General features: G+C 45.4%; 1 protein-coding gene across 8 annotated transcripts in view; it reads left to right on the forward strand.

The window, feature by feature from the left end:
* The window catches only part of LOC119962736 (tropomyosin alpha-4 chain-like), a 156,679-nt gene that overhangs the window by 69,848 nt on the left and 59,438 nt on the right, over positions 1-27,393 (forward strand). The window contains exon 1 of one of the 8 annotated variants that reach the window (XM_038790742.1): positions 11,635-11,664. The exons of the other annotated variants lie outside the window; for them this stretch is intronic. Within the exon in view, the coding sequence (XP_038646670.1) occupies positions 11,650-11,664 (15 nt within the window). The 5' untranslated portion in view covers positions 11,635-11,649. Of the gene's footprint in view, positions 1-11,634; positions 11,665-27,393 lie in introns of those variants that run through there. 8 annotated transcript variants of the gene reach the window in all.

Here is a 27,393-nt window from a genome sequence, read left to right on the forward strand (position 1 = left end):
TCAATAACAACGATCTCATCCTCTCGCCAAACCCCAGACATAAGCTCGCATGTTACATAAGAAATGAAAAAAAAAAAGGAATCAGGAATCACCCATAGTCACCATTAACACATAGTCCCTCCCCTCTCTCCCCCCCCCCCAAATGTTCGATGTAATCCAATTCTCGAAAGTGCATAGTGGATAACACCCATGAATTGTAGAACCCTTTCATCCTGCACCTCAGTTCAAATTTGACTTTTCCAAGCATCAAGAATTCCAGGGCACAGGGTGGAGAGGTTGATCTCCACCCTAACAGGAGCCAGCTTTTGGGCGATCAATGAGGCGAAAGCTACAACCTCTGCCTCCACGCCCGTTTCCAATCCCGGCCGGTCCGACACCCCGAATATGGTCTCCCGAGAGCCCGGGTCCAGTTTCACGTGCACCACGTAGAGATTACCCTAAAAACCTCCTTCCAGTAATCCTCCAGCTTTGGACAGAACCAAAACATATGAATGTGGTTTGCAGGGCCCATCCCGCAATGTTCTACCCCTCAAAGAGCCGGCTCATCCTCGCCCTGTAAGGTGCGCTCTATACACCACCTTCAGCTGTATCAGCCCCAACCTCGCACACGATGTGGAGGCGTTCACCCTCCAGAGCACCTCACACCAGAACCCCTCCTCCATACCCTCTCCCAACTCTTCCTCCCACTTGTGCCCCCAGAGAATTAGCCTGGATTTCTAGTCCCGTGACATTTCCTCTACGCAACCATTTTATGATATTCAGATGGCCTCAGGGTTTCTTTACTGATGCTGGCTTTTTACTTCCACTTTTTTATTTTTTTTAAATTCCATTTTCAAATTCTCAAACTTATCAGTAAGATTAGGTGGGGTTATGGGGAAAGGACTGGGGATTGGGTAGTGTGCTCTTTCAGAGGGTCAGGGCAGACCCAATGGCCGAATAGCCTCCTGCAATGTAGGGGAAAGGACTGGGGATTGGGTGGAGTGATCTTTCAGAGGGTCCGTGCAGACCTGATGGGCCGAATGGCCTCCTGCAATGTAGTGATTCTATGATTCTAAATGATATTGTATTAGCATCGATGATAACTGCCATTCCTATGGAAATTGGATTTTTACATTAAATTAATGGGCTGTGCGGTTCTCGGACAAGACCAGCATTGACCATATTCCCTAAAGCTCTTACGATCCATTCAGAACTTCCACTATGTTGTAGGTGCACTTATTGTGCTGCTGATAGACATTCCAGGATTTCAACTGAATGACTGTCTGCAGGGTGATATATTTCCAAGTCAGTATGGTGTGTGACATGGAGGGGAACTTGCAGGTGGTGGTGATCCTATGCATCTGTTTAGGGGCAGCATGGGGCCCAGCGGTTAGCATTGCTGCTCATGGTGCCAAAAAGGTGTTCAGGGTAGGTGAATTGGTTGCACTGAGTTGTCCCTTAATTGGGGAATAAAATAATTGGGTACTCTGTATCTGTTTTACTTTTTTTCCAAAGGCTTTGTCTAACTTATTTTTCTGTTCAAATATCCGATGTGACTTACTTGCCTCTTGGGAGGGTTGGGGGGGGGTTCAACCCCACCCCAGAGTCAATGAGCACATAATCTCATCTTTAAAATTGCGTTCAGTCTTGAGGGAGTGCTGCAAAAGTACTATTTCCTGAAGAGAATTTCTGCTCTGGAAATTCTTGTTGCGACAGGTTTTACCCAGTGTATACTTTTTAAAAAGCAAAATTCTGTGGGTGTTAGAAATCTGAAACCAAAACAACAATACTGGAAATACTCAGCAGGTCTGGCAGCATCTGTGCAGAGAGAGGCAGTTAACGTTTCAGGTTCTGACCTTTGATGAGAACCAGGAGGTTAGAAATGTGATAGCAACACTCCCGTCCACTCCTCGCATCACATTCCCTTCCCTCCCCTCCCATTTTGCCTTTTTAAAAAAAAAGAAAATTCCAATTGAGGGGCAATTTAGTGTAGCCAATTCACCTAAACTGCACATCTTTGGGTTGTGGAGGTGAGATCCACGCAGACACGGGAAGAATGTGCAAACGCCACATGGTGGTGACCCTGGGTTCGAAGCCGAGTTCTCGGTGCCATGAGGCAGCAGTGCTAACCACTACACCGCTCCCATTTTGTCTTCCTAAAAAGTGTTTCTAACTCTTCCCAGTTCTGATGAAACAACCTTTTTTTCTTTCAAAAAAATGTTGCCAGACCGGCTGAGAATTTCCAGATTTTTTTTGTATTCGGTGGTTGCAAGTTTAGTAAGCGGCCTCCTGCAAAACAAATTAGATGAATACTGGAACATAGACTAATAGAAAAATTACGGTGCAGGAAGTGACCATTCAGCCCATTGTGTCTGCGCCGGCCACAACGACCCAATTCTCATTTTCTCCAATTAAGGGGCAATTCAGCGTGACCAGACCACCGGCCCTGCACATCTTTTAGTATTGTGGGGGTGAGACCCATGCAGACATGGGGAGAATGTGTAAACTCCACACGGGATTGAACCCGGGACCTCAGTGCGTGAGGCAGCGGTGCTAACCACTGTGCTAAGAGAAAAGAACGAATCGCTCATTTTTCATCCCATTTTCATGCATCTGGTCTGTAGTCTTGCAGGTTACAGGACTTCGTGCAGATCCAGGTACCTTTTTTAAAAATTAGTTGAGCCCTTCAGCTTCGGCCACCAACATAGGCAGTTAATTCCAAACAATCAACACCCACTGGGTGAATAGGATCTTTCCTCATGTAACTGCTAAACCTTCTACCAATCGCCTTAAATTTATGCCCCCTGGTAAGGCTTATGTCTCCCCCACCCACCCCATGCGAAACAAGTCTTGCCGTGTCTAGGTTCCTCATAATTTTGTTTACCTCTATTATATTACAGCTTAGCCCCCTCTGTTCTAAGGGAAACCTATCCAATCACTTCTCCTAGCTGCCGTTTTCAAGCCTTGGCAACATGTTTGTGAACATAATGCAGTATTTTCTTGTAATTGAAGTTCGGAGCTTGGAACAAGGTCCGGATATGTGAAGCGACAGTCACCTTCAATGTGTAGCAGGAATTTACAGTGCAGAAAGGAACTCCTTTTCCAGTGCTGTGACATGGGGAGGGGCAGTTTGTTTTTTGGCAGCTGCAAAAGCTTTTTCAAGGTCTTGAATGATATTGAATTGTTGACATTTCAAGGTCCATTTGAAATCCATTTTGTAGTTTTGAGCCACTTGACTGCCCGGAGCACTATTGATTGTCATGCCATCCAGGTGGAAAGTAATGAGGACCCTGGATATTACTGAACTTCAGAGGTCAGGGGTGAAGACCTGTGCAGTGATGAGATGTTTATAATTGTCCACCATGATTAGTGGAATAAGAGCACAAAAATTACCTGCTGGAACCTTTTCCTCACAAGAGCATGTGCAAAATTGTTGAATTGGAAAACCAAAACCTGTATGAACTGGTTTTTCAGGAATATTCCAGTGCCTTCTCATTCTGCACCTCCAGGAAATTATTTGAAGCTTGACTGTGGTGGGAGAGAGGGGTGGGGGAAGTGTGTGTGAATAGGTTCTTGAGCCAGTTGTTATATTAAAGTCTGTTAAGTTTTATCGTAAAAGGGCAAGTCATCAGTAAAATTGTTTTGTCATACTTGGGTTCAAGTTTTCGCAATCCCTTATCTGAAATGTGTAGGACAAAACTGCTTGCCTGGCTTGGTCTGCCTCTGTGGCAGAACATAGCACAATAGATGGGTTGATTATTCAGATCACCCGTGACCTCATTGAGTGGCAGAGCAGACTCGATGGGCCAAATGGCCTACTTCTTCGTTTTTTGTTGTGCCTTGAATGTGCAAGTTGGCAGTTGTAATGATTTTTACTCTATGCACAAACACACACCACAATCAAAATTGTATAATTTATTTGAAAATTATAGTAATCTCAAATTTGTGTGAACGATTTTACTTCCAAATAATAGCCACACTCTCTACTGGTGGAGGCTTAATGCCCTGTTGTAGCTCCTGGAATGGAGGCATTTCTTTGTTCGTACTAATTATGACAGCAGAGAGCTGCCTATGAATGTTGAAAATCATTTTTATTTTTGATCTCTTTCACAGTGTGACTGAATCAGTTGTGTACCCAATCTCTCTTTCTCAGTGCAGTAAAATAAGGACCAACAAAAGACCAGATTTGGCCTGCCTGGTGCATGTTTGTGTGATATACAGGCTATAACATAGTGCGTGATATTTTAACCACCATGGCGTATATCAAACTTGCTTTGTATTTTAGTAAAGCATTACTGAGTGAGTTTTTAAATGTTTCTCCCCTGCCTGAGTTAGTTCCATGGATGCTAGCAGCCCTCTGTTACTTTGCCCAGGTGACCCATCTTTGAATGAGCCTAACGAGAGTGATTTGTCTGCAGAATGTTCGACTAAACAAGTTGTCCAACCGTGGTTGTTGGATAGTACAGTCCCCGTCACTTGAGACGTAGAAACTTCGTAAATGGGAGCAATAAGACTCTGCCATATGACCCTTTAAACCTGTTCCGCCATTCATTATGATCATGGCTGATCATCCAACTCTGTAACCTGTTCCCGCTTTTCCTCCCTATCCCTTGATCCCTTTAGCCCCAGAGCTAGATCTAATTCCTCCTTGAAAACGTGTAATATTTTGGCCTCAATGGCTTTCCTGCGGTAGATGAATGCACAGGTTCACCACCATTTGGTGAAGAGATTTGTGTCCCTTCAGTCCTAATGGTAAGCTCCGTATCCTCCAGCTGTGACCTCTGGTTCTGGACTGTCCGCCATCTGGAAGATCCTCCCACCATCTATCCTGTTTGAATTTTATAGGTTTCTATGAGTTGCCTCCTCATTCTTAACTCCAGCAAATATAATTGTAACAGACTTGATCACTCTTCAAACATCTGAATACAATAATATATTTGGGGTGTGTATTCCTCCCAGCCAACATCACCTGTTTGATCCAGCCGTTGGTTTGGGAATAACTTGCCATCCCCCTGCAAAAGGAAATTAATAACAAACCAGTATTGTCAATTGCAGCCCAGGATTACACCGTTTCCTGTCTCTACTAAATAAGTGTATTGGACTAATCATTCTGTTTACTGTGAAAGGGATAGAGGGGAAAAAAAACTGCAACAAAAAGGTCATTCAGAATTTCCAGTGCATTCATCACCTATTGCACTAAAACTGAAGAATATTAAGGCAGTGAGAGAAAGACTTTGAAGAGATGTCAAGGGAATAATCCTCCTCACTGTTGCACCACCTGGGTTATTGTGATACTTCCATTTGCAACCTGCACTGATGATGTACATAGGTGAGTGCAACATGAGCCCCAAATGAATGAGAACTGCCTATGAAAAGAAACACTCATCTTGACACCATCTGGGACCAAGCAAGCTGCTTGATTGGCACCCCATCCACCACTTCAACTTCACTTCCCCACCATCGAGGGCAGAGTGTCAGCGTGTGTACCATCTACAAGATGCGCTGCAGCAATTCATCATTCTTTTCGATGGCGCCTTCCAAACCACAATCTCTACCACCTCAAAAGGACGCAGATGCATGGGAGGCACCACCACCTGCAAGTTCCCCTCCAAGCCACACACCATTCTGACCTGAACTATATTGTTATTCCCTCGCTGTCAACCACTGGGTCAAAATTGGAATGTCTCCCCCTAACAGCACTGGAATACCCATACCAGATGAACTGCAGCAGTTCAAAATAACTGCTCATTGTCACCTTCTCTAGGGTAGTTAGATTTAGATTCATGTTCAAGTGTACCAAGGTACAGTGAAAAGTATTGTTCCGTGTACAGTCCAGGCAGATCGTTCCATACATGAAAACATGGACCATGATGCATAAAGAAAATACATAAACTTAGACATCGGGTGCAGCATATGGTATATAATGCTGCAACTGTGGAGAAGCTGCGTAGAATATCAGTTCAGAATCTGAGGGTCATTGAGGAGTCTGGTAGCAGTGGTGAAGAAACTTTTTTAATCTATTGGTGTATGTTCTCAAACATTTGCATCTTCTGTCCGTTGAGAGAGAATAACCAGGTGGAGGGGACTTTGATTATGCTGCCCGCTTTCCCAAGGCAGTGGGAGGTGTAGATGGAGTCAGTGAATGGGAGACAGGCTCGCGTGATGGACTGGGCTATGTTCACGACTCTCTGTAGTTTCTTCCGGTCTTGGGCTGAACAGTTGCCATACCAGGCTGTGATGCAGCCAGATAGGATGCTTTCTATGGTAAATCTATAGAAATTGGAAAGAGCCTTTGTGGACATACCAATTTCCTTGGTTTCCTGAGGAAGTATTGGTGCTGTTGTGCATTCTTGGTCGTAGTGCTGGCATGAGTGGACATGGACAGATTGTTGATGTTTATACCTAGGAATTTCAAGCTATCAATCATCTCCACCGCAGCGCCATTGATACAGACGGGTGTAGATGGCATTTCGCTTCTGATGTCGATGACCAGCACCTTTTTGTTTTTGTTGACCTTGCGTGAGAGATTTTTCATCGCACCATCCACTTAGTTCTCTATCTCCCTCTTGTACTCTGAATCATCATTGTTTGAGATCCGACCCACTGCGGTTGTGTCATCAGCAAACTGGGCGGCACAGTAGCACAAGTGGATAGCATTGTGGCTTCAGCACCAGGGTCCAGGTTCGATTCCCTGCCGGTCACTGTCTGTGGAGGGTCTGCACGTTCTCCCCGTGTCTGCGTGGGTTTCCTCCGGGTTGCTCTAGTTTCCTCCCACAGTATGACGTGCAGGTTAGGTGGATTGGCCATGATAAATTGCCCTTGGGAGGGGTTATTGGGTTGCGGGGGTAGGGTGGAAATGAGGGCTTAAGTGGGTTAGTGCAGACTCGATGGTCCTAATGGCCTCCTTCTGCACTGTATGTATGTTGTAGAGGAGTTGGAGTGTGCATAGGGAGTATAGTAGGGGGCTAAGTACACAGCCTTGCGGGTCTCTGGTATTGGGGACTATCATGGAGGAGGTGTCGTTGTTTATCCTTACTGATTGTGGTCTATGGGTCGGGAAGTCGAGGATGCAGAGGGAGGAGCCGCGTCCTAGGTTTTGGAGTTTGATTATGAATTTGACTGGGAATATGGTGTTGAAGGTGGAGCTGGAGTCCATGAATAGGAGTCTGACGCGGGTGTCCTTTGTTGTTTTAGAGGCTCCAGGGATGAGTGTAGCGCCAGGGAGATGGCACTTGCTGTGAACCGGTTGTGGCGGTAAGTGAATTGGAGTGGATCAAGGCAATCTGGAAGTATGGAGTTGATGTGTCTCATGGCTAACATCTCAAAGCACTTCATAATGATCGATGTCGGGGCGACCAGTCGGTAGTCGTTGAGGCATGTTGCCTGGTCCTCCTTTGGCAACGGTATGCTGTTGTTCTTGAAGCAGGTGGGAACCTTGGAACGGAGTAGGGAGAGGTGGGAACCTTGGAACGGAGTAGGGAGAGGTTAAAGATATCTGCGAGAACACACTCTCTAGTTGGTCCACACAGAATATGATTGTACGCCCAGGGACTCCAACAGGACCCGTTGCTTTCCGTGGGCTCACTTTCAAAAGGCCGATCTGACTGGTTTGTTTATGGCCGAAAAGACTGACGGTAGGAATGGGTGTGTCTGAGGCTGCTCAGGCAGTTGACAATGGTTTGTTGGCTTCCTGCTCAAAACGAGCACATAATGCATTGAACTCATCAGGAAGGGATGCTTTGTAGCCCATTTATATTGTTTAAGCATTGCCACAACCGAGAGTTTGTGTCGTTAGTCTGGGACTCTAGCTTAGTCTGGTATTTTCTCTTGGCTTCCCTGATGGCTTTACGGAAGTCGTACCTAGATTTCCTGTATAGGTTGGGGTCGCCTGCCTTTGAACGCCTCCGACCTGGACTTCAGTCGGGAGTGGATCTCCCGGTTAAACCATGATTTCCAGTTGAGGAACGTACGTGCTATCTTTGGCACACAGTCCTCAATACACTTATGAAGTCTGTGATGGTAGTGGCATACACATCTAGGTTCGCCACGGAGTTCTTGAATATGGACCAGTCCGCTGACTCCAAGCAGTCGCGTAGGAGCTTTTCCATTGCTTTAACCGGATCCTCCCGCTTAGCTTTCTGCTTGTATGCAGGGAGAAGGAGCATCGTCTTGTGGTCTGATTTTTCCGAAGTGCGATCGGGGGATGGAGCGGGTGCCCTTGATAGTTGTGTAGCAATGGTCAAGGATGTTAGGGGCCCCTGCTGGGACAAGAGATGTGTTGGTAGAATTTTGCCAGTACACTCTGTTGAGGTTGGCCTGGTTGAAGTCCCTGGCTTAGTTGAGCAAGCCTCTGGGTATTCCGTTTCCACATTGTTTATTATCAGGGTTGGGCAATAAATGCTGGCCCAGCCAGTGACACCCACGCCCTGTGAAAGAATTTAAAAAGATTATGGCAACGCCTGTGGTTCTCGCATAGTGTGGTAGGGAGCAGCGTTTTGTTTTCGATTGGGTGACCTTCATATAGATGTTCATAGTTTGGTAACCAGTAAGACAGTTCAGTCTGAAATTTGTTTTTTGAGGACAAGTAGGACTGCTGTCGTATGCATTTTTACATGTAGAGCTTTGACACTTTAAAAAAAAACACTTAATGTATTTGAATTTTAAAAAATAATTATGGTCAAATAAATTTAGAACCATTGCACATACAATCATGTTTATTCAGAAGAAGGGTGGCACGGTGGTGCAGTGGTTAGCATTGCTGCCTCACGGTGCCGAGGACCCGTGTTTGATCCTGGCCTGGGTCACTGTCTGTGTGGCGTTTGCACATTCTCCCGTGTCTGCATGTCTCATCCCCACAACGCAAAGGTGTGCAGGGTAGGTGGATTGGCCATGCTAAATTGCCCTTTAATTTGGGGGGGGGGGGGGGGTGGAATTGGGCATGTTTTAAATTTATTTAAAAAAAATGTTTATTCAGAAGTGCTTTGCTTCCGCCTTGTTCAAAAGTAACCACTCTACTCTTGAAATAATACAGCACATTAGCTCCACATGCTAGTTATAAATCATAGAATTTACAGTGCAGAAGGAGGCATTCGGCCTATCGAGTCTGCACCGGTCTTGGAAAGAGCACCCCACTTAAGCCCACACTTCGAACTTATCCCCGTTACCAGTAACCCCACCTTTTTGAGCAAGAGCAATTTAGCGTGGCCAATCCACCTAACCTGCACATCCTTGGACTGTGGGAGGAAATCTGAGCACCCACACAAACACGGGGAGACCATGCAGACTCCACACAGACGGTGACCCAAGCTGTGAATAGAACTGTGAAGCAACTATGCTAACCACTGTGCTGCCCAAATGGTATAAATGGTAGGGATTGTTATTGGTAGTGGAAACGCTGTTTTTTTTCCCAACAATTTTATCTGTGTGTTGTTCTGTTGGTACCACTCCAGTCACAAGGTTGTGGATTTAATTTCCACTTTTGAAGAGCTCACCACACAATTGAGACTGACACTCGAGTTAATACTGAGGGGCTGTTGCAATGTGAGAGGGTGCTGTCTTTCAGAAAAGGCATCAGTTGGTATTAGATCCCATGGCACCATTTTGAGCAAGGGGAGTTATCCCCAGGGCACTGGCCAATAGTTGACCTTCAATCAGCATCACAAGAATAGATTATCTGGCTGTGATCAGGGTGCTGCTTGTGGGAGTTTGCTGTGTGCAAATTGACAGTCGCAAACAGTGATGACCACACTTCAAAAAGTATTCCCAATGTCTGGAAAGTGCTTTGGGATGTCCTGTGGTCACAAAGGCACTGCATCAATGCATGTATTCTCTTTTCTTACAATTTAACTAATTTCAGGTTTTGGATGGTAGAGAGCATGATGGCTTTTGAACGGTGGAGCTGTTTGTTTCATTTGTGATGTTTGTCAAGATTTCAATCTGATGCTGTACATTTTGATACCCAAGAACCTACTATTACAGAGAATGGAGATGGTCTTGCTACCAATTTTAGTTATTTTCAACGTCTTATGCAGTCTGATCTTTTTCCTTCTCTGCCCCTTCAACTCATTGTACAGCAGGATGCAGGAACTGAAGTTGGTCCAAACTTTTTAAAATTTGAAGTACAGTTGGTCTTCCGCACTTGAAGGCAGGAAGCAAGTGTACAATGCTGGGCTGTGATTGATAATGTTTGGTTGTTTTTTCTCTCCTGTGGCAGGGTGTGGTTGTGGGTTTCCTGCTACATTAGTTGGCTGTCACTAGTCATACAACTAGCCAGTTGTATTCCTGGTTGTCCTTTTCAGGATTCCTTGTGATTTGTGCTTCTCAGGAAGCTGCTGTAAACACATATATGAAATAGGCTTGTGATTTTTTGTTTTGCATTTCATTTTATTGCACCAAATTCTAGCCAGGAGTGTCACAGGTTAGCTTGGGTTTAATTGTTTAGTTTTTTAAAACCGGATCAGTGACCTGAAACTGTTATGCCCACACATCTATAATGTTGATATTATTTCGCAGTAGCTGTGTCCTTTTAGGGAAGGAAATCTGTCATCCTTGCCTGGTCTGGAGGCAACACAGTTGTTATCACAGCTGCCTAGGACCCGGGTTCAATCCCGGCCCTGGGTAACATCCGTGTCGGCATGTTCCCTGTGCTTCATGGGTCTCACCCCCACAACCCAAAGATGTGCAGGGTAGGTGAATTGGCCACGCTAAATTGTCCCTTAATTGTAAAAAATAAATAAATAATTGGTACTAATTTATTAAAAGAAAGAAAAAACACTTGCCGGTTGGCCTACATGTGACTCCAGACCTACAGCTCTCTGGTTAAAACTTAAATGCCCTCTGAAATGGTTTAACAAGCCAGTTCAAGGGCATTTAGGGATGGGAATAAATTCTGATCCAGCCAGTGATGCCTACACTCACTGAACAGAGAATACATTTTTAAAAATTCCTTTGTCTAGTTACTCGAGTTCCCAATCAACATGTCTCCTGTTGGTAAAATCGGTGCATTCACTATAATAGAATCCCTACAGTACAAAAGGAAATCATTCAGCCCATCCAGTTTGCGCTGGCCCTCCGAAAGAGCACTCTACCGGTGCCCGGTTTATCTTCTTTATCTCCTCTTCCACCCCCCCCCCCCCCCCCCCACCTCTGATTTAAAACACATTTGTTTGGTTGCTAACTTCATTTCATTTAAGCTGAACTGCAGTTTACCAACAGGATCATTCCTGAGTTCTGAGGATACACAAAGCTATTAATTTCATCCCCTTATCGAATGAATCAGGCAGGCAATAAGTGGTTATAAATTGTGTTTAGAACTTTGATGGTAACTGCTCCTTTTTTTTATGTCATTTTCCCCATCTCCTACAAAGTAAAATGGCTTCCTCAAAAAATGTTAACCATTTGGTACAAATGAATCTATTTGTGTGCATGGAAGCTGTAATTTTCAACGTCATTGAAGTGGTTAATGAGTTGCCATCTAGTGAGGAATGCTCCAGCCCTTTGTATAATTAAACTGTTCATTAGACCTTCCTAATTAAAATGGTATGCTGATTATGATAAACTGTTTACTGCAGTGGCAGTCCTGCTTATCCTCCCAGAGAGGGTTGTGAGAACAGCAGATAAGGGCGTAAGCTTGGTTGTGTAGCTTCATTTCTTGCTTTGCGATGTGGGGAAATGCACAGGATTATGGTGGGGTTTTTTTTTGAGTCTGCGTAGTGTGAACGTAGCTTACCTAGATTTGCTCATAATTTTGGTTACTCCAGTATGCTGACAACCTCTTGCATCTTATAAAGTAGCTGATGGTATTCTGGTATCTTCGTGAAGAACTTGTTCTGCAGAAATTTTATTTGCTGCCCCCACCCCACCACAGATGCATTCTTGCAGAGATGGACTCATTTGAAAGGCAAGAGTTTTGTTGCCTGGGAGGGAATTCCTGCAAAGCTTGTGCCCAGTTTTGAGAATGTGGGTGTGTGGTGTATTATGTTATTATGTTGCAAGGAGTTACTTCACACTTAGCTATTTTCTTGAAGCGGTGAGGCATGGACTTGGATTTCCTCAGTCAATTGACTGGAATTCTGGAACAAACTGTTCATGGAATTGGTTAAATTGCACGCACAAAATCATGAAATGTTGGACTTTGGGTTGTTTATATTGCAGCTTTTCCCTGAGGTTGCGTACCTCATCGCAAGAGAGTTTTCTCACTACCTGCTTTGTCAACCTAAATCCCAGAAGTCCTTTTGAGTTCTGCTGTTTGCATTAGGTTTTTTTTTTGTGCAGTATTTTAGCATCAACATTTTATAGTCAGCTGGCCTACTGGAATTGGTGATATTGCCAATTATTTTGAGAATAGTGATTTGAAACCTGCCCTGAAGAGTGATTTTTTTATTTTTATTTTAGGTAATTCCCCGTGTTATAATACCAGCCCTATTCTTTTTCTCTTTCCCTCTCCCCTCCTCTTTCCCCCCCCCCCCCCCCCCCAATAAACCTTGTGAAACCACTGACGGTCAGTGAAGGTTGACTGCATTACCTGCCTTGTAGTTACTTGCTGACTTGGCTGTTCTTTATATGTGAGCACAGATCCTGAGACCTTGGGCTATTTAACTGGAGCGACCATCACAGCTGAGCCCACTTAATGTGCACACCCAGGAAGGGTTACTGGATTTTGACCAGAAGGGGGAACCATTATTGATTCCCTCTCCTTTTGCCCTCCCAGGGACACTCAACAAGTTATGGTAGCTGCTTTTGTCAAGATCTGAGCAGAGCACAGACTAGGAATTGAATTCGGGACTTGTGTTTTGTATGACTGGTAGAGCTAGCCTTTCAGCAAGATGGAAATACAATTACTCAGAAACCTTTGATGGACATGGCTAAGTAGTAACCTCTGTGGCTTGGAGTTCAATTTCGGAGTCTTGAACACACAACCCAGGCTGAGGCTTTGGTGCAGTATTGAGGGAGGTGTTGTTTTAAGGATGACTATCTTATCTGTTATTTTGGGTGTTTGCTGGGTGCAACAGTGATTACATGCTATTGGCTGTAAAGCACTTTGGGTCATCGGGCATTCATTTAAAAGTGCTGTGTAATGAATCCAGTATATGTTGTTTTCTGGAGCAAATTGATGTGTTTTAAAAAAAATGCATTTATCTGTTGTGAACTTTTTAGATCTGCTTTTTTCTAAACTTGGTGATCAGATCATGTAGAATCCTTACAGGGCAGTAGGAGGCCATTTGAGTCTGCACCAACCCTCCAAAAGAACAGCCTATCTGGGATCACTCTCCTGCCCGATCCCTGTAACCCCACCTAACCTGTGTATCTTTGGACTGGGGAGGATGGTTTCCTGTTGGCCTCCTTCTCCTAATTAATATAATAGAATTGTGCTGTCCGTATAAAAGTGAAAATTTGTCTTTGGCTTCACTTCCAATATAACAAAATCATAGAGTCGTTAGTTAAAACAGTAATTATTTCGCGTATGTCTACATTCGTAGGTTAACGCATTGCATTCTGCCATTAAAGCACTTACTACAATAAAACATAGTTAAATTTACATTGTTTTTCAGTAAGCTTATGGCACTGGGAACAAATGTCCTCTTGGACAGATTTTCCTAACAAGCGTTCTAAAGCACTGGCCCGCCAGGAGACTTCAAATTGATGTAAAGAGTGAGAGGGATCACTGAAGATGGCCTGAGCTATCCTCACCTGCGTTGATAAATAAATTATTGAGCTGAAATGCATTAATGAGTGACAAAATCCTTCGTGCATACCAATCTCATATGGGGGAATAAGTTTTAAAATGAGGTTGTCGAGGACTAATTTGCCTGCCATATTTGGCATTCTGGGGCTTCACAGGGAAAATTCACAGCAATTGGGTGAATGTTGGATGCATCCGCTCAACACAGCCATAGAGGAGAAACGACTGAGGTTGAGGGGTGACCTGATAGAGGCCTATAAAATTTGAGGGGCATAGACAGAGTGGAGTCCCAGGGTAGAGGGGTCAATTACTAGGGGGCATAGATTTAAGGTGCGAGGGGCTTGTTTTAGAGGAGATGTATGAGGCAAGTTTTTTTTTTTTACAGAGGGTAGTGGGTGCCTGGAACCCGCTGCCAGAGGAGCTGGTGCAAGCAGGGGACGATAGTGACGATAATGACATACCGGGGCAGCACGGTAGCATGGTGGTTAGCATAAATGCTTCACAGCTCCAGGGTCCCAGGTTCGATTCCCGGCTGGGTCACTGTCTGTGCGGAGTCTGCACGTCCTCCCCGTGTGTGCGTGGGTTTCCTCCGGGTGCTCCGGTTTCCTCCACAGTCCAAAGATGTGCGGGTTAGGTGGATTGGCCATGCTAAGTTGCCCGTAGTGTCCTAAAAGTAAGGTTAAGGGGGGGGTTGTTGGGTTACGGGTACAGGGTGGATACGTGGGTTTGAGTAGGGTGATCATTGCTCGGCACAACATTGAGGGCCGAAGGGCCTGTTCTGTGCTGTACTGTTCTATTTAAGGGGCATCTTGACAAATACATGAATAGCGGGATACGGACCCAGAAAGTGTAGAAGATTTTAGTTTAGACGGGCAGCATGGTCGGCACGGGCTTGGAGGGCCGAAGGGCCTGTTCCTGTGCTGTACTTTTCTTTGTTCTATACGCTATTTGTGGCATTTTGAAGCCCTGGATTACCAGACACTATCTGGTGAAGTATCTATTACTCCTGGTAAAGCATCGTCCTGTCTGTTGGTTACTTGAATTATAATGATCTGTGGACAATGGGTGGACCACTCTTTTCTAATGAGATAGAATTCCTGATACATTGAGCTAATTTATGCAGTGATCTTTATCCTATTTTAATCCTTTGTGCCGTTCAACATTTTAGCTGGACGCTGGATAGTTAAGTTCCATGTGTCCTTGGTTGTACGGTTTATTTGCTATTTTCTGCCCCCTCTGTCCCTCTGGTTCTTGCAGTGGAGTTGTGGCCCACATAAGCTGTTTCATGTGTACACATGGGTGGATAAAACATTTTTTTGTAATCAAATTAAGGCGTGGGACAGGTGTGCATGTGTTTTTTTCTGGATGTGGTTTTCAAGAAGGGTGGTAGAGATAAACCAGGGAATTACAGAACGATGAGTCTCACGTCGGTGGTAAGGAAACTATTGGAGTAAATTCTGAAGGAGAGAATGAATTTCCACTTGGGCGTGGGTTGATTCGGGATAGTCAGCATGGCTTTGACAGAGGGAGGTCATACCGAACAAATTTAATAGAATTTTTTTTGATAAAGTGACCAAGTTGCGTGGATGAAGGCAGTGCAGTTGATATATTTTATATGGATTTTAGCAAAAAAAAATGTTGTAAAAATAAACCCAATTATTTTTTCTCCAATTAAGGGGCAATTTAGTGTGGCCAATCCACCTAACCTGCACATCTTTGGGTTGTGGGGGTGAAACCCATGCAGATATGGGGAAATTATGCAAACTCCACATGGACAGTGACCCAGGGCCTGGATTCAAACCTGGTCCCCAATGCCGCTGTCCCAGTGCTAACCACTGCACCGTAGGCTGCCTCTATGTTGGACCAAAAATGGAAGATACAAGACAATCTGAATTGAATTGGATTGGATTTGTTTATTGTCACATGTACCGAGGTACAGTGAAAAGTATTTTTCTGCGAGCAGCTCAACAGATCATTAAGTACATGGGAAGAAAAGGGAATAGAAGAAAATACATAATAGGGCAACACAAGGCATACAATGTAACTACATAAGTACCAGCATCGGATGAAGCATACAGGGGTGCAGTGTTAATGAGGCCAGTCCATAAGTGGGTCGTTTAGGAGTCTGGTAACAGCGGGGAATGTTACTTGTTCTGGGTGAGTGTGCATAACACTCAATTTGGCTCTGTTTCGTTACTTAGCTCTGGAGTCGCCAGGTATAGTTAAGATACCACCACAAGCGTCAAGTTCAAAGCAATAAAACCATACACCAATTAGTAAGTTCAAACAACTGAGTTTATTATAATACTACCCATGCACACGCTAAGAGGATTAAACTATTCCTATCGCTAAATAAACCAATACTTATCTCAAGGGAACTGCTGGATCAGGGGGCAAGGCCTCTTGCTCTGCTCTGGTCTACAGACTTCAGGTTGGTACTGGTTAAAAAGGGGTCAGGAGTGTCTATCTCTGGTAGCGATCGTTGTGAGACTTACTTGCTGGCGGCTGCTGTCCCAAACCTCTCTCTCTTGTTCAAGGTCGTCTTGGCAAAGCTGGTCGAAATGCTGGTCCAGAGAGGAGGGCTGGTTAAGAAGAACGAACTAAGTGTGGGACCTGTCTTTTATAGGTCCCAGGGCTTCGCGCCCTTTTGGGCGGACCCTTTTCCTGCTGGGAATCGATTGGGTCTCTTCCTAATCGATATGTTTGAACCCCCCCCCCCCCCCCCCCCCCAATACTGAGGCTGTTCTTTTGGCTACTGGGCGGGCTTTCAGGTGCTTTGTTTTCGGACCCCGCTGGTGCCGGGGTGTCTGGTTTCTCGTACACTGTTGCAATCACTTCCCCATTTGTGTCCATTGTCCCTGGGATCGTCCATTACTATGTTAACTATCCCAGAGATTGCCTCATGAGTATGTGGAATGTTCGTTTCGGTGCTGTCTGCTCTCTTAGCAGACAGAATGCACATTGGCTTGGTGCAGCCTGCTTGTGCTGTGTTAACATTGTCCATTTTAACCTGTAAGCTTTGCGTTCCTCCATTTTGTATTTAGGGAATGGCCAACTTCGGTGGCTACAGGAAGAACCTGTTTTTGAGGCTATTAGTGCATGTTCTCAGCAGGTCTGATGATATTTGTGTAGAAAAAAGTGAGCTAATGTTTCGAGTCTGGATGACTTTGAAGAGTAAAGTTAGCCCCCTTCTCTCCACAGATGCTGTCCAACGTGCTGAGATTGTCCAGTATTTTTTGTTTGGTTTTTCCGGCATCCACAGTAATTTTCATTTATCTTTGAGGTTATGTTGGCGTTGTACAGAGCATTGGTTAGGCCAAAGATGGAGTACTGTGTGCAGTTCTGGTCACCTAACCATAGAAGGAGGTGATTGCACTGTGGAGGGGTAACAGAAGAGATCACCAGGATGTTGCCTGGGATGGAGCATTTGAACTATAAGGGGAGACTGGATAGGCTTGGATTGTTTTCTTTAGAGCAGAGAAGAGTGAGGAAGTGTGAGTAAGTGGCTCGGACAAGGTAAATATGAAGCAGCTGTTCACCTCGCAAGAGGCATGTTACATTGTCCCTTAATTGGAAAAAATATGCTTTTAATGGGTATTTCGTAAGGATTTGATAACATTATCAAAATACTTATCTGACAGCTGGCCATATTCTAAATGTCATGTTCTCTTTTGAATGTTTGCAATAGGGCAGCATGGTAGCACAGTGGTTAGCACTGTGGCTTCACGGCACCAGGTTCGATTCCCGGCTGGGTCACTGTCTGCAGAGTCAGCACATTCTCCCCGTGTCTGCGTGGGTTTCCTCCGGGTGCCCCGGTTTCCTCCCGCTAATTTCCGAAAGAGGTGCTGTAGGTAATTTGTTGTGGAGATGCCGGCGTTGGACTGGGCTGAGCACAGTAAGAAGTCTTGCAACACCAGGTTAAAGTCCAACAGGTTTGTTTCAAATCACTAGCTTTCGGAGCACTGCTCCTTCCCTGGGTAATTTGGACATTCTGAATTCTCCCTCTTGTGTTTGTACTAGGGGCTTTTCACAGTAACTTCATTGTAGTGTAAGCCTACTTGTGACAATAAAGATTATTATTATGTTTGCCTGTTGGCTAGCAATTGTTGTAAAATTTTATTTTTAATTTATTTTTAAAATAAATGCCCAATTCATTTTTTCCAATTAAGGGGCAGTTTAGTGTGGCCAATCCAGCCACCCTGCACACTTTTGGGTTGTGGGGGTGAAACCCACACAGACACTGGGAGAATGTGCAAACTCCACACAGACTGCGACCCATGGCCGAGATAGAACCTGGGACCTCGGTGCCGTGAGGGAGTAGTGCTAACCACTGCGCCACCTTGTAAAATTTTACTTTGTTAAAAATTGTGCACAAATAACCCTGGCACCACCCATCCAAATATAATACCAAAACTCGTCTCTCTTTCCTCCCCCCCCCCCCCCCCCCCCCCCCCAGCTGATGTTGCCAGCTCCCTAAAAATGCAATCAATGGCTGACCCCTTGAGTAAAACCCAAGCCCCTCATCGCATAGTTGATCTTCAGCTACAAAGATTCCATCATGGTCCCCTTATCAGGCTGAAGCCTTAGGCAGCACCAGGGACCTCCACCCAAGCAGGTTCCGCCTCTGGGCTATTAGCATGACATCTATCTGCCTTTGTCTGTGTCTGCAGCTTTGGTGAATCCAAGAGATCCTTCCCTCCCCTAACTCATCTAAGGACAGAGCCCTATTCAAACGAGTGCGCCGGCACTAGGGGAAACTTGAGGAAGCTGCTTGCGTACAAAATTGCCTATCTGAATACATTCCCTCTCCACAATATCATCTAGACCAGTGAATCTGCCCTCCAGAAACAAATCCTGAAACATCTCCAACCCATCCCCCTCCATGCCCTCAACAGTGAGTCTAACTCGGATGGCACAAACCTATGATTCCTACAATTCGGCGCCAACAATAGCAGCTTAATTTAAAGTACTGCCTAAATTGATTTCCAAATCCTCAGAGGCTATTACCACTGAATTTGACTACCGGGGAGAACTGGAGTGGAGCAGTAACAAGGGCCCTCAGACTCGTTCCTATGCACAAAGCTTCCTCCATAGAATTTGAGTCCTTAAATCGTGCCCCCACCACCTCTTTGATGTTTGCCACCCAGTAATAACACAGCAGATTAAGTGATGTCATTTCCCCCACCCCGGCCACCCACACACGAGTAGATATTAATTGTTGTCCCAACTAAAAAAAGCCTTAGAAATAAATACTGGAAGACACTGAAACAGAAACCTAGGAAGGATATTCATCTTCGCCGTCTGTACTCTTCCTGCCAAGGTGACGAAGGGCACCCCACATCTTCAAATCCGTTTTCTCCCTGTCCACCAGACTTGCCAAATTCAGGTTATGGAGCAAGGCCCAATCATGGACCACCCGAATTCCCCAATACCAGAGACTAGTCCTGGTCGGATGAAGACGGTAGCCTCCCCAAATCCACTCCCCTCCCCAGGAGGTTCACTGGAAAAACTTCACTCTTGCCCAGGCTTAACCTGTACCTTCAAAAAGAGCCAAACTCATTAAGCACCTCCATTATCTCTCCCCCACCCCACACTCACTCCCTCCTCCATGGTCTAACCCCCTTCCAACCGGTATATTGCCTCAACGCAATCTTTAGCTGCTCAATCGCTAAGGCAAACAGTAACCGAGATAATGGGCACCCCTGCCTTATAGCCCTGAACAGTTTAAGGCAACCCTGAGCTCAGGGCATTAGAATGGACACTCACAGTGGCGGGCCTATAAAAAGCCTAATCCAAGGTCAATTTGCAGATGATGCCCAAGATTGGTAGCATAGTGAACACCCCCCCCCCCCCCCCCCCCCCCCCCCCCCCCACCCCACCAAAACTGTTTAAACATCTTCGAGATGTACTTAGCGTTTGTTCCTTTCAGGCCCTCTGGCAGCCCAACAATTCGTAAATTCTGCCACCTGGAGCGATTCACCGAATCATTGACCTTGGCCTTTAACTTGTTCCACTCCTCTGCAGCACAGTCTCTGCCTCCAAAGAGACAATCCGACCACTATGATCATCACGTGCCACCTCCACCTTCTTGATTCTAGCCCCCTGTACCTCTAATTGTTGCTCCAACCTAGTCGAAGGAACCCCCTCAATCGCCGTTGCCAGATTCTCAGCGACCACCTGTTGCTACTTTCTAAATTTGCATGTCAAGTCGTCTACCAACTTCTCAGTCATCCACTCGGGGAGGGGGGGAAAGAGGAGAGAGCAGGCAGGCTATGAGACCACCGAGGCTTCCGCCATTTATCCTCTTCAGTGGCTCGAGGACCGTCCGAATCCGATGAGGATCCCTGCCTGACTTCTGCCTTGTGTTGTACCCTCCAGACATTACTCGAAAGAGGGGACTTGAACTGTACCAATTTCTTCCCACAAATCACTTGTTAACCGGGCAGAAAGAGCGCAAAACCCAAATTGCCAGACAAGAGCCACCACGTTTGCAACTGTTCACCTCATAACTGCCACTAGAAGTCCTCATCTAGCAATTCTTTTGATTGTTCCTCCCCTACTTCAGCTTAATTTTTCATCAGCATGCACTGAGGTACACTGGTGTGCTCTCCTTGGGCAGGTATACTAATGAACCTATTTGAGAATAGGTTGTTGTTTAACTCTAGTCAGCATGTTAATTTGATGTATGTGCACCCACCTAATCTGCATTGTGTATAAACTGACCCAGCGAAATCTCAACCCTTAGTGGTCATAGACAACTATCCATTTTCCTCCCAAGTGCTATCTCTTGGGGAGTATAGGTCCTAAGGATAGCATAAGTGACCCAATACATCACTCGATTAGTCTCCCTTTAAATGCTGGCTGTGTATTCAACTAGAGGGCCGCACAGCACAGTAAAATCATGTCCTTATCTGATCACGTTTTATTCAGCTTTCCAACTGGCGTATTGCTCTTTGAAAATTCAGACAATTTTGTTATTATTTGGAATTGTGCAGCTTATCAGTGGATTTCCATCTGTTACAGAAAATGAAAATTGGTAACAACCGATGCGCTCTTTCTCCAAGTGTAATAATCCAAGCTAGGTTTCTGTAACTGTTTTGACTGGGACTGTATTAAGCACGGACCTGGAGCTTTAATGTCAAACTTATTTCGTGGTTGGCACTCCTGAGTCAGAAGGTTGTTGATTTCCGTCCCACTGCAGTGATTTGAACACACCATTTAGACATACTTGTCATTATAGGGAGATATTAGGAACTTGGGTCCAGAAATGGGATCCAAGATGTAGGCAATTTAGGGTTAAGAAGACTGCTAGCAGCAGAGTCAGAGGGATACCTCCACAGTCTGGGTTACCTTGGCCCATTCAAATTTAACCTCCGTTAGTGGGAATACACTGGATCCCCCGGTTCAGCCAGGATGATCCACTCCAGATCCATTGTGATTCGGGACAACCTTATTTGACCAGCTATCGTCCCATCAGAGTCTGATGACCTATTGGTCCATCAAGGGACATAGCTCTATTCTTTTGTATAGAGTGGAGTGGGCAATCAGCCAAGTCCATGATAAAGATTTCCAGTCTGGCCACCTTGGGAAAGAACCTGTGTTTGAGGGGTGGGCGGAGCTTGGAGAGATGCTTTATTTGGGGCAGTGACAAGCAGAAGGCTATGAAGGTCACCGAGAGGTCATGAAGGAAGCTGCTCGAGGGCAGCACGGTGGCCTAGTGGTTAGCACAACCGCCTCGCGGCGCTGAGGTCCCAGGTTTGATCCCGGCTCTGGGTCACTGTCCGTGTGGAGTTTTCATATTCTCCCCGTGTCTGCGTGGGTTTCGCCCCCACAACCCAAAAATGTGCAGAGTAGGTGGATTGGCTACGCTAAATTGCCCCTTAATTGGAAAAAATAATTGGGTAATCTAAATTTTTTTTAAAATGAAGGAAGCTGCTCCAGTTACTGACTTTCAAAAAGGGTTCTAAAGGTACTTGACTTGCGGCAGAGAATTGCTTCGGAAAGGGTAGCACAGTGGTTAGCACTGATGATTCACAGCTCCAGGGTCCCAGGTTCGATTCCTGGCTTGGGTCACTGTCTGTGCGGAGTCTGCACGTTCTCTCTGTGTCTGCGTGAGTTTACTTCGGCTGCTCCAGTTTCCTCCCACAAGTCTAGAGACGTGCTGTTGGGTAATTTGGACATTTTGAATTCTCCCTCTGTGCCCGAACAGGCTGAATGTGGTGAGTAGGGGCTTTTCACAGTTACTTCATTGCAGTGTTGATGTTGGCCTACTTGTGACAATAAAGATTATTATCTTTGCCTGTTTCTAAGTGGAATGAGAGCTGTATGTTTATTGGATGTGTTGTTTAATGGGAACGAATGTGTTATGGTTAAGAAACTGCATGTAATCTGTAGTGTTAGAGCTGAAGGAAAAGTTTTTAAATAGTGTTTTCTTTTGTTTTAATAAAGTTTGTTTATAATCGGGGGCATGATTGAGACGTATGAAATTATTATTTTTTTTTATAAATTTAGATTAGCCAATTATTTTTTCCAATTAAGGGGCAATTTAGCGCGGCCAATCCACCTACTCTGCACATTTTTGGGTTGTGGGGGCGAAACCCACGCAGACACGGGGAGAACGTGCAAACTCCACACGGACAGTGACCCAGAGCCGGGATCGAACCTGGGACCTCAGCGCCGTGAGGCGGTTATGCTAACCACTAGGCCACCGTGCTGCCCTTGACGTATGAAATTATGAGGTGTATAGATAGACAGGAATAAACATTTCCCCTTGGTTGAGGGAGCTATGACCAAAGGGCATAAATTTAAGGTCGGGGCAGAAGGTTTAGATGGGACATGAGGGAAAAACGTTTTCACACAGACGGCAGTGGGAGTCTGGAAGGGCGGTGAAGGCAGAAACCCTCATAACATGGAAGAAGTATTAAGATCTGCATGTGCGATCCCAAGCCTGTGGGCTAAATGCTGGAAAATGGGATTAGAATAGTTAGGTTGTTTTTGAACTGGTACAGACACGATGGGCCGATGGGCCTTTTCTGTGCTGTTTGATTCTGACTGAAATAACCAATCTCTATTTCTTATATTATCACTCCTGGAATGAATCGATCATTCTGCTCTGCATTAAAACTTTAAAATTATAACATCTAGTCCAGTCACTTAACCACAGCTGGCCAGGCATCCGTAACAAATTTCATTGTAACTCTGAGGGGAGTGTATCTATCAGATGAGGCAAATTATAGAGGAGCAGGTGAATCTTCTTGGAATTCTGGCCAATATTTATTACTCCTCCAACATCAGTAAAATTACTGGTCTGCATTTGATTGCTGCTCGTACAACCATGCTCTGTGCAAACTGGCTGCTGCATTTCCTACATTGCCATGGTGACCATACTTCAAAGCCACGCCATTCGTTGTAAAGTGCTGAGGTTGACTTAATGTAAAAAATAATTGTAAGTTTTTCTTTCCCTTCTCTTTTTGTTTATTATCTGCTTGCTGGGTGGCATTCCCACAAATTCATAAGGGTGGGTACTCAGGCCATTTTGAAAAGGAATTCACAACTGCTTTATGTAACTGGGGTCATGTTCAGGACATGTTTGTAACTCAGTCGGTCAACTTTACAATCCACGTGGTCTACTGTAATATGCAAATATTAAGATATAATCCAGCACGTTGAATCTGTGTTGCTGAAGATGCTGCTTGTTGGATTACAAAAGCCCTAAATGTTTCCGGTTGAGCATTTGGAGGCACCGAGCCAAATGGTGACCATTCTCCTTCACTTAATGTTGGACTTGGCATTTTGAATATCATGGATTTACAGGTTCAAAAACTGCTTCTTCCCCGCTGTTACCAGACTCCTCTGAACTGATCTCTCCAACGCATCTTCTCTACTGAGTAGTGCTTCACCCCATGCCTGTCTATGTATTTACATTGTGTATTTTATGCTTGCCCTATGTCTTTTCTTTTCATGTATGGAATGATCTATCTGAACTGTACGCAGAACAATACTTTTCACTGTACCTCCTGTGCATGTGACGATAAACCCAAATCCATTTCACTGCCCCCCACAATCAAATCACTAGTGCTAGGTGCTGTTCTTGTCCATGGTAATTGCCCTTTTGCAGACATTGAAAATCTTGTTTCAACAAATTATGGAAAATTATCCTGTTTTGACTTCTACAAGACTTCACCAACGTATAGTCTGTGTGACTAAAATCTCCCATCCAGTCACTCATGGTTACAATCTTATATTCTGTAGATTTTGATTTGATTTATTATTGTCACATGTATTAGTACACAGTGAAAAGTATTGTTCCTTGCATGCTGTACAAACCATGCATACTGTACATAGGGAAGGAAGGAGAGACTGTAGAATATAGTTACAGTTATTGCAAGGTGTAGAGAAAAGATCAACTTAATACGAGGTAGGTCCATTCAAATGTCTGATGGCAGTAGGAAAGAAGCTTTCTGAGTCGGTTGGTATGTGACCTCAAACTTTTGGTATCTTTTTCCTGATGGAAGAAGGTGGAAGAGAGTATGTCCGGGGGTGCGTGCGGTCCTTAATTATGCTGGCTGCCTTTCTGAGGCAGCGGGAATTATAGATAGAGTCAATGGATGGGAGGCTGGTTTGCGTGATGGATTGGGCTACATTCATGACCTTTTGTAGTTTCCTGTGAGCTTGGTATGGAGCCTGCTCTACCCAAGACGTGATACAACCAGAAATAATGCTTTTTATGGTGCATCTGTAGAAGTTGGTGAGGGTCGTAGCTGACATGCCAAATTTCCTCCGTTCTCTGAGAAAGTAGAGTCGTTGGTGGGCTTTCTTGACTATAGTGTTGTCATGGGGGGACCAGGACAGGCTGTTGGTGATCTGGACACCTAAAAGGTTGAAGCTAGGCACTGTATATTCCAGCTGTATAACAGGGTGGGGGGGGGAAAGAGTTAACTTTTTATTCATTCATGGAATGTGGTTAGATCGTCCGAATCTGATGTACTATTATTGGGTGGTGAACGCTGAGACGGTGCGGGGCAGGGGTCGGGAGCCAGAGGCCATGTTGGCAAGGATGGAGGTTGGCTCTTGTAGGGATCGGGGCTGTGTGTGCTGGTATTGGCGCCGCTCCCGTTTGCCCTAGGGAAATACGTGGGTATTCTGGTAGTGGTAGCCATGCTGAAGATATGGAGGCAGTTTCGGCAGCATTTTAAGTTGGCGGTGGGGTCGAAGCTGATACTGGTTCTAAAGAATCATATATTTGAACCGGCGAAACTGGATGCTAGGAATCTGGGATCGGTGGGGTGATGGAAATGAAGGGCTTATTTTTGGAAGTGCGGTTTGCGAGTCTGGAGGAGTTGACAGGATTTGGATTCTGTTGGGGGAGGAGGGGGGGGGGCATTGGGTATGTGCAGGACTTTGCAAGGAAGGTTTTCCCGATGTTTCCGGTGACGTTGCCCTCCTCATTGTTGGAGGGGTTGTTGTCCGTGATGGGGTTGGAGGGGGGGTTTATCTCGGCGCTTTTATGAGAAGAGAGGGGGTTAAGATCAAGTGGGAGGAGGAGCTGGGTGTGATGCTAGAGGAGAGGGTGTTGTGGAGGGTAAATGCCCTAACCTTGTGTATGAGGCTGGTGTTGATTATCTTTATTATTGTCACCAGTAGGCTTGCACTGGAGTGAAGTTACTGTGAAAATCCCCCTAGTCGCCACACTCTGGTGCCTGTTTGGGTACATTTAAAAAAAATAAAATAAAAAAATTTAGAGTACCCAATTCATTTTTTCCAATTAGGGGGCAATTTAACGTTGCCAATCCACCTAACCTGCACATCTTTGGGTTGTGGGGGCAAAACCCACGCAGACACGGGGAGAATGTGCAAACTCCTCACAGACAGTGACCCAGGGCTGGGATTCGAACCCAGGTCCTCAGCGCCTTAGGCAGCAATGCTAACCACTGTGCCACCATGCTGCCCCCCTGTTCGGGTACATTGAGGGAAAATTCAGAATACCCAATTCACCTAACGGCACGTCTTTTCAGGACTTGTGGGAGAAAACCAGAGCACCCGGAGGAAACCCACGTAGACACGGGGAGAATGTGCAGACTCTGCACACACTGGCCCAAGTCAGGAGTCGAACCTGGGACCCTGGAGCTGTGAAGCCACAGTGCTAACCGCAGCTACTATGCCGCCCACTGCAGTTACAGGTGATGCACAGGGTGCACCTGACAAGGCCGAGGATGAGTCGGTTGTTTGAGGGAGTGACACTTGCAAGTATTGTGGGAGAGTTCCTGCCAACCATGTACATATATTCTGGTTCTGCCTGAAGTTGGAGAAATTTTTGGGGTCTTTTTTCAGCACCATGTCGGTGATCCAGCATGTGGATTGGAGCCCAATCCCCTGGAGGCCATATTTGGGATTGCGGACTTGCCGGAGCTGCAGACGAAGGCAGGGCAGATGTTTTACCCTTCTTCTCGCTGAACGCTTACAGGTGGATCCTGAGGTCAGCCTCTCCGCTCAGTGTGGCTCGGGGACCTGATGGGAGAGGGCGGGGTGTAGAAATGAGGTTGGGGGGGGGGGGGCTATTTTATAAGTTATTGGGGGTGTTGATTGGTAGGGTGGGGGGGGGGAGGGGGGCAGTTTCTGTTCTGATGCTTTGCATTGTTTTGTTTTCTGTATAAAAATTTTAAAAACCAAATAAAAATATACTTTTTAAAAATTCATGGAATGTGGGCATTGCTGGCAAGGGCAGCATTTACTCTCCAGCCTCCTTGAGAATTTGATGATGAGCCACTACTTTAAAAACAGGCTGCAGTCCATGTGGCATTGGTTACCCAGTGTGGTTATCCAATATTGCTCTCTTGCTAATATTAACTCTAGTTCTCGCCTGATGCCCACAAATGGTCTTTCCAAAAGGGATCAGTCGGTAGTCAGAGTTTTTCCCACCTAATCCAGGGGTGCTGAGATTAATTATGGGACCATGCAGTACCGAAAGAGATCATTCAGCCCATGAGGTTTATGCCCGTTAGAATGTATGGCACAGTAGACAGGCCCTTCGGCCCAAACTGACCAAAAAGCCCATCTACGCTAACCCCATTTGCCATCATTTGGTCCATATCCTTCTTAACTCCATCAGAGAATGGAAAGATTTATCAAATTGATCCCTCTCCCCAGTTCTTGCCCCCTAACCTTAAAATTCTTGCCCCTTTTCCAGCAATATTAACTATTTGGCGTGTCTTATCACTATTTTGTCTTCAGGTATCCATACATATATATTTAATTCCCCCCCCCCCCCCCCCCCCCCATCTTATCCACCTTTTCTTCTCTTTCTCCTCTTTGCTTCCCCCTTCCCCTCCCCCCACATCTACACTTCATCCTCTGATAGTTTCCCTGCTGTTTGACCTTTCACATCTTTTGTCCTCTCTAGGGACTGCCATTACCACTCAATCCCCTGGGTTGCTGTGGCTCATCAGGGGCTGTTTAGCACACTGGGCTAAATCGCTGGCTTTGAAAGCAGGTCAGCAGCACGGTTCGATTCACGTAACAGCCTCCCCGAACAGGCGCCGGAATGTGGCGACTAGGGGCTTTTCACAGTAACTTCATTGAAGCCTACTCGTGACAATAAGCGATTTTCTTTTCATTTCATCTTTCATTCTCACTCCGCAGTATAAATATTTCCCACTTTGTCTGTTAGCTTTGACAAACAGTCATCGGACTTGAAACGTTGGCTCTTTTCTCTCCCTACAGATGCTGCCAGACTT

This window comes from Scyliorhinus canicula, chromosome 3 (assembly GCF_902713615.1).
Source record: "Scyliorhinus canicula chromosome 3, sScyCan1.1, whole genome shotgun sequence".
Lineage (NCBI taxonomy): Eukaryota > Metazoa > Chordata > Chondrichthyes > Carcharhiniformes > Scyliorhinidae > Scyliorhinus > Scyliorhinus canicula.